This window comes from Lissotriton vulgaris, chromosome 10, assembly GCF_964263255.1.
Source record: "Lissotriton vulgaris chromosome 10, aLisVul1.2, whole genome shotgun sequence".
NCBI lineage: Eukaryota > Metazoa > Chordata > Amphibia > Caudata > Salamandridae > Lissotriton > Lissotriton vulgaris.
The window spans coordinates 268,415,816-268,429,444 of NC_141698.1; the positions used below are offsets into that span (position 1 = coordinate 268,415,816).

General features: G+C 46.5%; 1 protein-coding gene across 1 annotated transcript in view; it reads right to left on the minus strand.

The window, feature by feature from the left end:
* LOC147685099 (uncharacterized) overlaps positions 1-12,705 on the minus strand; it is a 74,228-nt gene extending 61,523 nt beyond the window's left edge. The window contains exon 1 of the mRNA XM_086940987.1: positions 9,261-12,705. Coding sequence (XP_086797113.1) covers positions 9,261-9,284 — 24 coding nt within the window. The 5' untranslated portion in view covers positions 9,285-12,705. The remainder of the gene's footprint in view (positions 1-9,260) is intronic.
* Positions 12,706-13,629: the final 924 nt, after the last annotated feature.

Sequence of the window (13,629 nt, forward strand, 5' to 3'; positions counted from 1 at the left end):
CTCCTCCAAGGCTGCATTCAAATGGGAAGCAAAACGATTCCTCATGAACAAGTTCTTACCTTCATAAGAGGAGCGAAGATCAACTATTAGCGCATCCATCACACTTCAAGAAAGGACATCATTCTGGTTCTTTACTATTGTACTGGCTCCCCTTGGTAATTCTGTTTCAATGCATAGCACATTATACTCCTAGCGAAGGGCTATCTTGAGTCTTCTATGTGCACCATTGTATTGCTTTTGTATATTCCCTATTTGACTTACCTCACTCCCTCAAGTGTAAAGCGCTCTGATATCCTTCGGGATTAAGTTTGCGCTATATAAAACTTTATGAATAAATACAAACCGCACCCCACCCTTCAACGCCTTGCATTCACTTCCCTTACTACTGTGGCCTCTTTGCTGCTCAACACTGGTCTATTTTACCTCCCCGCTCTCATAAAGCACCTTTCTTTCTGGGTTTGTGCTCTTTTACTTTAACCTAAGTGGAGTAAACAATTTGTAACCCCACTGGAGGTGCTCCACATTTCCTTAGATGTGCGTCAGCAGAGTTGGGCTCTGCTGAAAGAAGGTGCACCCAAAGGGGACTCCGCCATTAGTCAAGGGTGACCTCTGCCCTCTACTCGAAAGCTTGGAGGACACTTTGGTGGTAACTAGCTTTGGTTCAGGATGACAGCCCTTTTAACCTGATGCCTTGGTAGGGTGCCTACCTTCTAGCCCAACTCAGTCACCAACAACCAGGGGCTTGGACTATCCTTTTGCAGGTAGAGTGTGTGGGTGCGAGTCTGTAACCTGAAGGTGGTCAAGGAATTGTGCTTTCTACAGCTGAGTCCAAAATGTGCACATATGTACGTGTTTAACACAATGCTTTTCTCCTTGGGAGTCTCTGTAAATACTCGGTTCAAACTCATACAATATAACAACGTGCACCTCGCCTTTTTATCCCCAAGAAGACTTCATGTTATCTACCCTGATAGGTCCTTTGCATGCACTAGGTGCTGTCACATTAAAGCTGACTTTATACACGTAGTGTGGCACTGGTCAGCCATTACAATGTACTGAGAGGAGGAGGTGTCCCACACAGGGCTTAAAGTGGGATGAAAGAACTGGGGGCGAGGGGGTCTCTCAAAGGGGTGTGGCCAATGTAATTGAGGGCGTGACTTAAAACACGTAAGCTAAACATCTGTGCTTAGCATAGTTTGCTGCCCAACTTGTATTTTACTGTTTCTGTCATTGCATCCAGATATATGGTACAACAAGTAACATCATACCTATTACAAGTCAGGACTATTGGGTTTGTCAATGGTTGTTAGTTGCATAAGATAAATGAGCAGCAACTATGGCTTGATAATTTTGAAAAAACTTCCACTTACAGCCCTGGTGACACCACGTCAATGTTGCTTCTCCTGAGTTCCAAAAAGAGAAGGGAAAGCCAGACAGAAAATGACTCTCTTTAAAGGATTTCCCTTCCCCTATAAGGCTCACCTGTCATGATGGCATGCTGTAATTTCTCCACTAGTAAGAAGTGAGCACTGTGAGCACGCCCACATTGACGTGCCTGCTGTCACTGCAGACTGGAAAAAAACGGACTGCCTGTGCCAAAACAGAGCCCGATAGAGACCCGTTTCGAGGCCCCCTTTACAAAACTGCTGGTGCCCAGCGCCGGTGAGACTCAGCACACTTAAATCCCTGGGCCCACATTAAATTTGTCACGGGATGGGCGATCTCCAGTACTATTAAACAATGCCGACTAGGCCTGATTAGCATCAGATTGGTAACGCGGGCTCTCAGGCAATGCCCGAGGGGTCGGTATCCGGATTCGAGCTGTGGGCTGCTTTTTTGAGCAGCTTGGGGAGCCGATTTGGGCGGTTTCTGTGTTGTTCCATGCTGCCAGCAGCCCGGTGGGTGCCCGAGTGGCCTTTCTGGAGGTAGATGGGCATCCATTACCTCCATTTTATCAACGGGCAGAGGTGTCACTCCCTTTCTCTCTCTCTGGGCCGGCCCATTAAAATATGCATATTGAGCGGGGCAGGGGGCCTGAGCAAAAGTGGCTTTACTTGTTTTCAGGTATGTTTCACCAGTGTAAACTAATCTGTGCATATTTTTTAACCCCCTCCCCCCCATTTATAACATTTTGCAGAAACAGTGTTTTGCGGAAAGGCAATATGCAAATGTGGGCCACTTTTTTTAGCGTGCCCGGGCCGATTTTTAATCCCAATTCAACCCTTGTGCTGATCCCTGAGAAGTCCAAAAAGAAACTGAGCAGACTGTTTGCGATTCTGGGCCTTGTAGTGGTCAAGAGATGTACTGCAATACGATGACTTCGCCCACGATCCCCTATGATACAAATCTGGAGGAGCGACAGGATGAAGTGGGCAGGTGCAGAGAAGGCTCACATGCGCCGAATGAGGCAAGATGACAAGCAAATTACTCTCTTGGGAGATGATGACACCAACACTGGCCACCCTGTGGGTGGAAGACACTACAGACTGAAAGTCTACTTCTTGTACTTGTTGGGACGGTCATTGCAGTAGGAAGTTATAGCCATAGCCCAAACCCTGACCTCACTGGTTTCCCATCATACCATGCAATAGAGTGTGTATCCCCCCAAGATACAAGACATCGCTGATGGTCCATACAGCTCATATTTCTGTTTGTAACCACAGTGATCGATATCCGCATGGAAGCCCTAGGGGGTTGGATTGGGTGGGGGTGGGGAGTTCTTATGGAAGTTTCAGTTGCCAATATGGAAAAAATGTTAGGTTTCGCCCAGGCAGCGCATGCTCTGTTCCGGCAAGAGATGCTGTATACAATATGGTGGGGGAAGCTCAGCCCACTTTCCGCCTATCTTTGTGATTCACTGAAATCCTAAATGCTGCAATCTGATTGGTTTTTAGCAATTTAATCCCGCCTCCTGGCGGCCATGTTGTCATTTTTCTCCTTCCATAGCTATCAGCCCTATCACTTTAAAAACATTTTTGTTCCCCTGCCTCCACCAGATCACTCCTGCAGTTTGTGGCTTCTCTGCCCACCACCACCCCCTCCCACTCCCATTCGTACCTTTTTCGAGGCATGCACTTTTATGTACAATACAATAGGTCTCCCGTAAACACGAGTCCTATTGCATTTATAAATGCTTGTTTTGTGCTGCGATTGGCTGGGGGAGTTCGCACTCTATTATTCCTGACCAATCCACAACACATGCGCGCGCATACAATGTTTTTTATGCTGAAAGAGTTACCTTCATGTTTGCAACACGAGCCAGTTCACGTGGAAGGCAGAGACACCACAAGCAGGAAACTTAACAGGACAAAGAGAAGCCCACTGTGTTGAGCATGCTGTCCTTGGTTTTTTGTTGCTTTTCATCATCTCCAGCCTAATGGTGGCCTGGCTGCATGTGTGCAGAGAGCCATGGGAAGTGGTGAGCTTGTCAGCCAGTTGGATGGGAGGGGGTGCCATGTGGCTTCGCACATAAGTCATGATTTACCTGTAATAATCACGCATGCACCACTTTTAAAACAACCCATTCTTCTTAAGTAGGCATCAATTATGAACAGACAACTATTGAATGCAACATGTATGTGGTTGGCAGTCTTGGCTGTGCAGAGCTGTGCAGAAATAGAGGGGACATGGGTTTGCTTTCGAATGTCTTGACATTACAACAAAGCCGTAGTTAGTGCATTTCCACTACCTTACTAATTTTGGTCTCCAAGGCCTGGCGGGAAGACTCAATCGCCTGGATGATTGCATGTGTGCTGGAGTGGGGCTTCTCGTCTTCTTCCTGCATGGGGGTGGCGGTATCAGCCTGGTGAACATGTCCAGTCTCCCCTGCTTTGGCAGGGCTTTATGCCTCACCATCTTAATGTGAAACCAACTTTTCCTATATTTTATCGCCTACTTTATTTCGTTGCAATAAATGCGTGTAACATGTAGTAGTTTTTTTTCCCAGGGCCTTCTGCAGTTTTTTGTTTTCTGTTAATGGCATATTGATCCTTATGCACTTCAAAGCTGTGGTGAAAGTGTGCTTTCCAACGACGTAATAACTCGTTCACCCTTTAATTTGTTTTAGTCTCCATAGGATTCCATTAAGTCCGCTTGCGGCAGCATCTCATGAAGGGAGAAGTGTGAAGTAATCACTTCAAGTGAATGTATACATCTGTAGAACAAACCCCCGTAAAGCAGCCAAACTCCCCCTCTCCCCACACGACAACTATTGTACTCCGTCGGAAACACTAATCCCTCACGTGGAGGCTTTCATTAGAGTCATGGATTTTCCTCTAAGTGCTGGAAATAGTTTTCTGCTGTCACAGGAGGCCAGGTCCTGTCCAAGAAACACTGCCAGGACGTCTATGGAGGGGGGAAGGAGGGGGCGGGGGACAATTACTGCTTATACTACCGGAAGGAACCATACACTGCTTCTGAATTTGAGACGGGCGCTGCTGCAATTAGTTCCGGGGTAGCAAATATTATACAAAATCAGAACGCAGAAGCAACCCGACTCTGCTGCAGCCATGGTTCGAGGCACTCATCAACAGATAGCAAAAAACGATATCAATGTTAACATCAAATACTATTGCTCCCACTGTGAATTCTTTTGTCTTTATTCATAAGTTGCTAAGGAGATGCCATCATTTTTCCTGTTTAAATTGAGTATCACTCTTTCAAATCATTAAAATATTGCAGTGATCCCTTCCAAAAGTCCTAATAAATGAAAGGGCAATAAAACCCGATAGATGTGGTCCGAGCTTTAAGTGGGATGAAAAACCTGGGTGTCTCTCAAAGGGGCGTGGCCTATGTAATTAAGGACGTGGCATATAACACCCTAAACTCAAAATCTGTGCTTAGCATAGTGTGCTGCTGGACTGGTATTTTGCTGTCTCTGTCATTGCATCCAGATATAAAATACAAGTAACATTACACTTACAGCCAGTTAAGGCTATTGGCTTTGTCAATGAAGTTACCTCAAAGGCAGTGAAGGGTGGCACTACTGCGGAGTTAAGATTTTTTTTCTCACCGAGGGTTAGGGCAAAAATGGAGAGCCTGATTGTGACTGGTCTCAGCACCTGCTTTTAGGAACTGCTGGTGCCGAGTACCGGTAGGACCCGGCCCACTTAGAGCCCTGGATGTTGTATGTAGGTAGCTTGGGGGCCGGATCACCTCCATGACAACCACATTTTAGGGTTCATAATGGTACTGCTGCTGATTTTCTGGAAAAAACATTGATCATTGCTGCAGATGATGCAGTCCATAAGCGAATGGCGTGCTTCCTCTATCAATCTCCTATGTCGTGTGGTGCACCATGGCCTCCATGCCTGAACAGTGATGTGAACTCGCTTACTCATTTACCTTACTGCTCAACTCTGTTGACCTCACTTCTCTGGCTGTATATGACACTCTTGGGTTGCAATCAACATAACTATTAGTCGGGGCCTTGATCAGAAAGATGCATAATCCCGGGGGTTAGTGGTCCAGCGAGGTGCACAGAGAAGGCATGGTCTGCAGGAGCAATGAAAGTGAAACCAGAAAAACAGTATAAACTGCATCTTACCTGCTTAAATTGTGTGGTTTTGGGCAAACATTTTATTTAACCATTATGAAAGCACTTTAAAAATTGTGAGTTCAGAGCACCTGTTGTAAGAAAATACTATTGTGTTTGATTGACAACTACAAGTGGGCAAGGGTTCCCCTCCCGCCCTGTCTGAGCCACGCATGTGTGATTGGAATGCTTTTCCAACTCTGCACTGCACCGAGGACATATTTTCATAATACACTAATATGGCGAAACCAATTGGCATGGCCAATGCTTGTTTATGACTATGTGAATCTGATGACAGAAGAAAAGCCAGTAAACTTGATAGACTGCTAGTATTTGCTCAATATGCAAGTAGAACATTGGTTAACAGTATGTAGTCCATCTGGACATGTGATGACTCAATTGTATGTTGGGTTTTTGCTACTGCAAAGATTTGTATACAGTCATATTTGTTGAAATGCAAATAAAGAAATAAAGAAAAATATGGTGTTTTCCTACCAGAATGCCCTCTTTTATGCATGTGACATCAATTCTCTCTTTTGGTCCAAGGACCTACCCCAGATACCTGTATTGCCTGGTAGAATGAGGAGCGAGTGATTCGACCACTCTTCTCTGCAGAAGTAGCTTCCCTAGATTTATGCGAAAAAGATCACCCTGAAGTATACAACCTGTATGGATAAGACCACAAAGATCTGCTCTTCTTTCCAATTGGAGTAATATGTCAAACTTGATGCAAGCAAGCACTTTGGTAGGCTCTGGTTTTCTACTAGTAACTCTGACTGACCCAGTACAAAGTACTAGCTCGAGATGGCCAGTACATCGTCAGACTCAAAGTAGACTCTGCACCCCCAACTTTAACCAGAGAGAGGAACATGCCTGTCTTTTTTTAAGTGCTCAGGACAAACCTTAGGTTCTGGAAAAACCTTACTCTTGTGACCAGATCAGAAGGTAGGGAAGATGAACCATCCAGGGAGTAGAGAACCAAACCCTCGAATGAGAGCAAACCTTTCACAAAGCCCAGCTGACTGAAGTTCTGCAGGTAGGGTGTCTCAAATGAAGAAGTCAATCCAGAACCACGAGATATTAGCAGCCAGTCGGTCAAAAAGACTGACACAGCTAGAGACCGCTGCCAGAAGTCAAGACGCTGCAGAAATACCCTACGCCCAATATTTGTGATGAGTCTTCACCAGCACCAATCCTATCTGTAATTCAGAGGGCCAGTATCTGCCCCTTCAGTCCAGCTGGATATGGAGGACTCTCCATTTATGCAGGCCTTTTGTCCGAATGGGAGTAGCAGGTCGCCCTAAATGCAGAATGGTTTTGACCCTCTATTTAGCCCTGGATCAGAGATATTGACTGCCAAGCATATGGTAATACAATAACCCTCGGTCCCAGTTGCCAGATGGAACTGGCTAATCCAGTCCATCCCACTGATGCCCCTGGCTCCCCAAACCATGCAAACATCTTGACCACTATGAGCCTGTTTCAAGATGCAGGACTCTGAAGTTTGGTGCGGCCAATGGAAATTTCTAGGGGCTCTGCCCAGTCTTCCTGTTGGTCCTCTTTCCAAAACTTTGCGAGATAAGGTCTCAGAATTTGAACTGTGTCACCAGGACAGTGATTAGAGTAATCCTGGCAACCCCATTAATCCACTAGAGACTTCTATGGCACTCCCCTCTTGTGTATCCAGATCTCCCTGGAGAACGAGTTGGTACCCTTTTCCAGCTTTAGTGGTCTGTTTATCGGATTAATGTGGCTGTAACTGAGCTGCAGTTTGCCAAGACCACAGAGAAGCACAGGCTTGCACGATTAGCTGCTGCACTACTAGTGCCAGGCGTATAACGTAGCTAAGCAGCATAGTAGCCATTTGTCTGCTACTTTGCCCCACTAACCCTGAGAAGTAAACAACTCCAAAATTTCCCTAGAATACCAGAGATACATCCAACAGAGTAACAAGGAAAGAACAAACGTCAGACCAAGGTCAAGCACATCCAGTCCGTATGTACTATAAATTCAAAGGGTGGTGCAATCTTTTACCACACCCGCTGTCCAGGGGTGTCAATAGTAGCCAGGATCACCAAAGAAAAATGGAAGGGGCACTTGTTGCTGAGTCAGTACAAAAACGTTAAGAATTATTCCAAAGTGGTTTCTTTTTATTCAATAGATATTTAAAACTGTCACACAGCCAACGTGTTTCGTTCCTGATTCTATGCCAGCGGGAACTTCGTCAGGGCTATCTGTTCTGCTGGTCAAATACCAGTAAAGGTGTATATATTTCGGAAATCCAACCCAATGGGGCAAAAGGTAAGCCTCGATTGTGGCGTATATGGCGAAGCTTCTCACAACTTCAAAGACTGATCACACAGAGTCTGCACAGAGATGAGCCCTTTCGAGCACAAGCTGTGGGTGCAGGGGCTCCTACAGGCTGTAGCTGCTGCCTTAGTTTTGCTGCACGAAGCCCTTCAAAGTCCTAGTGCAGCTTTACTGGTATTTGACTAGCATAAATGATAGTAGCCCTGACGAAGGTCCCTCTGGCAAAGAATCAGGAACAAAACGCATTGGCTGTGTGCCAGTTTTAAAGATCTATTGAATAAAAAGAAACAACTTTGGAACAATTCTTAACGTTTTTGTACTGACTCCGCAATGAGTGCACCTTCCATTTTTCTTTGGTGATCCAACAGAGTAGCAAGGGATATGTAATTGAATGTTAATGTAAAGTCTCACTCCTATTGAGTAAATATTTTTGGGGTCACATCTCAGACTCAGGGAGAGTCTAGGCAGCACCTTATAGGTTTTTTGTACTATCACACTTTGAAGCTATCCTCTGCCTACTAAATAAAGTCCTATCTTTCTTAAATGATGTAGCACTGACTAAAGAGTAAGTTTATTAGGTGTTGTTTATTAAGTTATGCTGGTAATCCTTGTCTGCTCGACTTCACTACTCCTAGAGAGTCTAGCGCCCTAAGGAATTAAATTGATTAGTCACTGGACAGCATTAATACTGTTGGTCATGGGACACCAGTACTATTGCGTAATCTCTGACTGCCCCGGAACTACAGGAAAATACCTGCTGTGTTGTGTTAATCAAAACATGCCATTCTTAACCCACACAGGTCCAAATATCGATGTTGGAAATACGTCTATTTTCTGACCTATAATCCAAATGCACAGGGCTCTGTTTGGAACTGGGACCAACTGTGGAACAACATATTCGCCAAATCCTTAGTAACAGCCGGATGAAAGCCATTGCAGGTCTATGTCGGCTTCTGCATGACGTACCATGAGGGAGAAGCTTGCCTAGGGATCCACCCTATGCAGTACTGCAAGATTGTTGAATATAAAATACAATTAAGTGAAGTACAGTGGATTGTCACATCAGGTACATTGGTACAGGAAGGAATCAATGACAGGAGAGAGATCAATACCCGATTAAGTTGATCAACAATTAAGACACTTGGATGCAACAAGTCATGAATTTCAGAATAGAAAATCAGAAGGGATCTAATGGATCACTGGATCAGGCATTATGGAGTAAACAAAATTGCACGTTAAATGGCTGCAGTATGCCTTCGCGTCCCCTGTCTGATGGAGAGCCCCACAGGATCTAAAGACTCTTGGTTGAGTTTTTCCTTACAGTGCACTGGCCTGGCCAGTGAGTTTAAGGGGCTCCAGCAGAAATAAGTAATTTGTCAATGTGGCTAAAATGGGCACCTAAAATGCGGGTCCTTACCTGCCCCAGGGCTTGTTCAGCCATCGCCGGTGCTCCCACTGTGAAGTGCAAGACAGGATATTCTCTTTAGGGCCATGCCCACAAGGTCTTCTGGCAGTCCATGGGTTTCCGGACGGACTGAGCGGGGTGTCCCGGCGGCCAGGTGTGTGTGAGCTCTTGACACTGGGTGCTCCTCGGGTATCAAAGTCTCCCCTGCTGCTCCAACGGAGTCTCCTAGAGTTCATTCAGTGGCCCGACCACACCCCATGAGGGGCTTCCAGCTGGCCTCCAATGGTCTTGGGGGCTAACACAGGATCTATCGGTAGTGTTACCAGCAGCCAGGAGGTTCACTTGCAGCTTTTGGGGGATACCTTTCCGATTTATCGTGTCCTCTCTTACATTTTTGCCATGGCGCACACAGTTTGATAGCATTCGGATTGTCCATCAACATTTTCACATTAATAGCAAAATGTCTCATAACAGAATTTTGAAACGTGGAAACCAAAGTACCTTCTCATCTGCTGGCAGCTTGCAACTGGACTCCAGGCAGATCACTCATGGACTCCATGCAGCTCACTAAGCACTGCATGGAACTCACTGAAGGTCTCCGCGCCTCTCACTGAAAGACTCCAGGCAGATCATAAAGGTCTCCGCACACAGCAGTGACCCAGTTTGTGTTGCTTATTTGATAACTCTGTGCAACTCACTCAAAGTCTCACAGGTGTTCAGCAAGGATTTCTGTGCAGGGCAACAAACGGCTACGTTCAGCTAACCTGGGGTCTCGGTATAGCTCATTGACAGACTCCCTGTAGCTCACTGAACAACACCATGTAAGTCAGTCGAGGACTCCGTGCAGCTCACTGAAGAACACCATGTAACTCATCGGAGGACTCCGTGCAGCTCACTTAAGAACACCATGCAACTCAGCGGAGGACTCCGTGCAGCTCACTTAACCACATGGCTGCTGCGGGGATTTTTGCGCTGTGCTGGATATGCTCATTTTCCATTATTCATGACGAGCTCAGCTCGTCATCAGCACACGACACCCGTGGGTGATGACGAGCTGAGCTCGTCATCAGCATCGAAAGGGTTAAGAACACCATGCAACTCAGTGGAGGACTCCGTGCAGCTCACTTAAGAACACCATGTAACTCATCGGAGGACTCCATGCAGCTCACCGAAGAACACCATGTAACTCAGTGGAGGACTCTGTGCAGCTCACTTAACTTAAGAACACCATGTAACTCAGTGGAGGACTCCATGCAGCTCACTTAAGAACACCATGCAACTCAGTGGAGGACTCCATGCAGCTCACGTAAGAACACCATGCAACTCAGTGGAGGACTCCGTGTGGCTCACTGAAGAACACTATGTAACTCAGTGGAGGACTCTGTGTGGCTCACTGAAGAACACTATGTAACTCAGTGGAGGACTCTGTGCAGCTCACTTCAGAACACCATGTAACTCAGTGGAGGACTCCGTGCAGCTCACTGAAGAACACCATGTAACACAGTGGAGAACGACGTGCAGCTCACTGAAGAACACCATGTAACTCATCGAAGGACTCCGCGCAGCTCACTGAAGAACACCATGTAACACAGTGAAGGACTCCGTCCAGCTCACTGAAGAACACCATGTAAATGATCAGGGGACTCCGTGCAGCTCACTTAAGAACACCATGTAACTCAGTGGAGGACTCCATGCAGCTCACTTAAGAACACCATGTAACTCAGTGGAGGACTCCATGCATCTCACTTAAGAACACCATGTACGTACGAGTATTTTTAATAGGACATACCCCACATATCACTGATCACTACTGTTTTAACCAGGGGTAAACCTCCGGCTGGAGGATGCATAACTACTAAGCCTGTGATTATGCAAACATGTGATTAAGTAGCGGAGAATCAAGATATACCGCTGTAACGTAAGATCAAACACGTGTATGAGGTTTTTTAATTTGGGACAAATCGGTACGCGACCTGCATACCCAGGTTATGCAGGACAAGTGATCTTTCCCCATCTGATTTGGAGATACTGAACCTTAAGGAAGCTGAACGGATCACGTCTTCCTTCTCCCTCCACAATAGATTTTTTGCTCACTGAAGAACGCCATGTAACTCATCGGAGGACACCCTGCAGCTCACTGAGGACTCTGTGCAGCTCACTGAAGAACACCATGTAAGTCAGTGGAGGACTCCGTGCAGCTCACTGAAGAACACCATGTAACTCATCGAAGGACTCCGCGGAGCTCACTGAAGAACACCATGTAACTCATCGAAGGACTCTGCGCAGCTCACCGAGGAACACCATGTAACTTACTGAAGAGTTCTCTGTGCAGCTCACTGAAGAACACCATGTAACACAGTGAAGGACTCCGTGCAGCTCACTGAAGAACACCATGTAACTAATCAAAGGACTCCGCGCAGCTCACTGAAGAACACCATGTAACTCATCGAAGGACTCCGCGCAGCTCACTGAAGAACACCATGTAACTCATCGAAGGACTCCGCGCAGCTCACTGAAGAACACCATGTAACACAGTGGAGGACTATGTGAAGCTCCCTGCGGAGTCCCTGCAGCTCACTGAAGAACACCATGTAACACAGTGGAGGACTCCGCGCAGCTCACCCGAGGTCTCCGTGCAGCTCACCGAGGAACACCATGTAACTTATTGAAGAGTTCTCTGTGCAGCTCACTGAAGAACACCATGTAACTCATCGAAGGACTCCGCGCAGCTCACTGAAGAACACCATGTAACACAGTGGAGGACTATGTGAAGCTCCCTGCGGAGTCCCTGCAGCTCACTGAAGAACACCATGTAACACAGTGGAGGGCTCCGTGCAGCTCACCCGAGGTCTCCGTGCAGCTCACCGAGGAACACCATGTAACTTATTGAAGAGTTCTCTGTGCAGCTCACTGAAGAACACCATGTAACACAGTGGAGGGCTCCGTGCAGCTCACTGAGGAACACCGTGTCACTTATTGAAGAGTTCTCTGTGCAGCTAGCTCACTGAAAGACTCCCCGCTGGTCACAATGATTCCTGTGCAGCTCACCGAATGCCTCCGTGCTGACAAGTTCAGGTCTCCACGCACGTTACCAAGGACCTCACTGAAGGCTTCCCTGCAGCTCACTTAAGATACAGACGCAGGTCCCGGGGTCCGGGAGGGGGTTCCTTGCAGCTCAGAGCCCACCTCGTGTCAGGCCACCGAGGGATCTACCCTCTGCTTACACGGGGTCTTCCATCTGGCATCGCATGCTCCTCTGTCAAAGCAAGAGGTTTTCCGCCTGTTACGGCGTTTCCCCGTTACCCAGCGTCTCCCGGCGTGTGTTCGCTTATCTGCGGTGACTCCTGTGTGATGTGCGTGTTTGGAGGGCACTTATTACCCAGTGTCTGCCTCTTTACTGTCTGGGCTGCCCGCTGCCCCGGACCTCGAGTCGCGAGAGGAAGAACCGCACCGTCCGTTTCCCAGTCATCCCAGGAGCACAGAGCTGCACAGGATGGAGGACGAGGGGGCAGATTTACTGATGCACACAAAGGAAGTGTGATGTGATTGGCTGGAGAAAAGGAGCGGGGAAAGGAGGGAGAAATGAGAATGGCAGCGCTAATTCAACGCAAACTACTTTACTGTCACAAGCCGACAACTCATAGAATCTTTATCAGACTTGGTACGTGGACCTAAAATGTTCCAGAAGTACCAGTATAGGAGGCTGTGTTCTCACTCCGTTTCGGACATTTCTGCAGAATGAAGCAAGGTAGCCAGTCCCATTTCTTTTAAAGAAGAGTACCGGATATGTGTCTTGGGGCTTTTTTGGTTTCGTTTGTGAAAGGGCCAGGAGATGGAATGTGAATAACATTTTATACAAAATCCGTTTTTTTAAACACTGCAATTCTGCTTGTATCTGCTTTATTAATCATATTGGAGTGGAGGAGACAGCATTGCAATTCTTATTACCCACTTTCATTTTGAATTTTTTAATTTAAGTTAGATGGTGGCTATTCAGCCTGCCGCTGGGTAAATAGTGAATATTCTCTTCTCTTTATGTGGCCACTGGCTAACTAGTTGAGATTTTGCCGTTTTTGTCCAGAAGTCATGTAAATACTAAGGAATCTCAACTATTTACCTGCGTACTGGCTAAACAGTAGCTTTTATGTACTGTCTGGCCAGCAGTGAAGCAAATAGTAAAGACCCTTTAATCTTTACCCGACTGCTGGCAAAATGACAGACATTATGTACAATTTGGCTAGCAGCCATGCAAATAGAAAATAAACTTCATTAATTTTCTGGGTGCTGTCTAAATAGCAAAAACAGAATAGCAGAAACGATGTACTATTTGGCAGGTGGCCATGCAACTAGTAAAGAAATGTCACTATTTACCAGGCTGAAA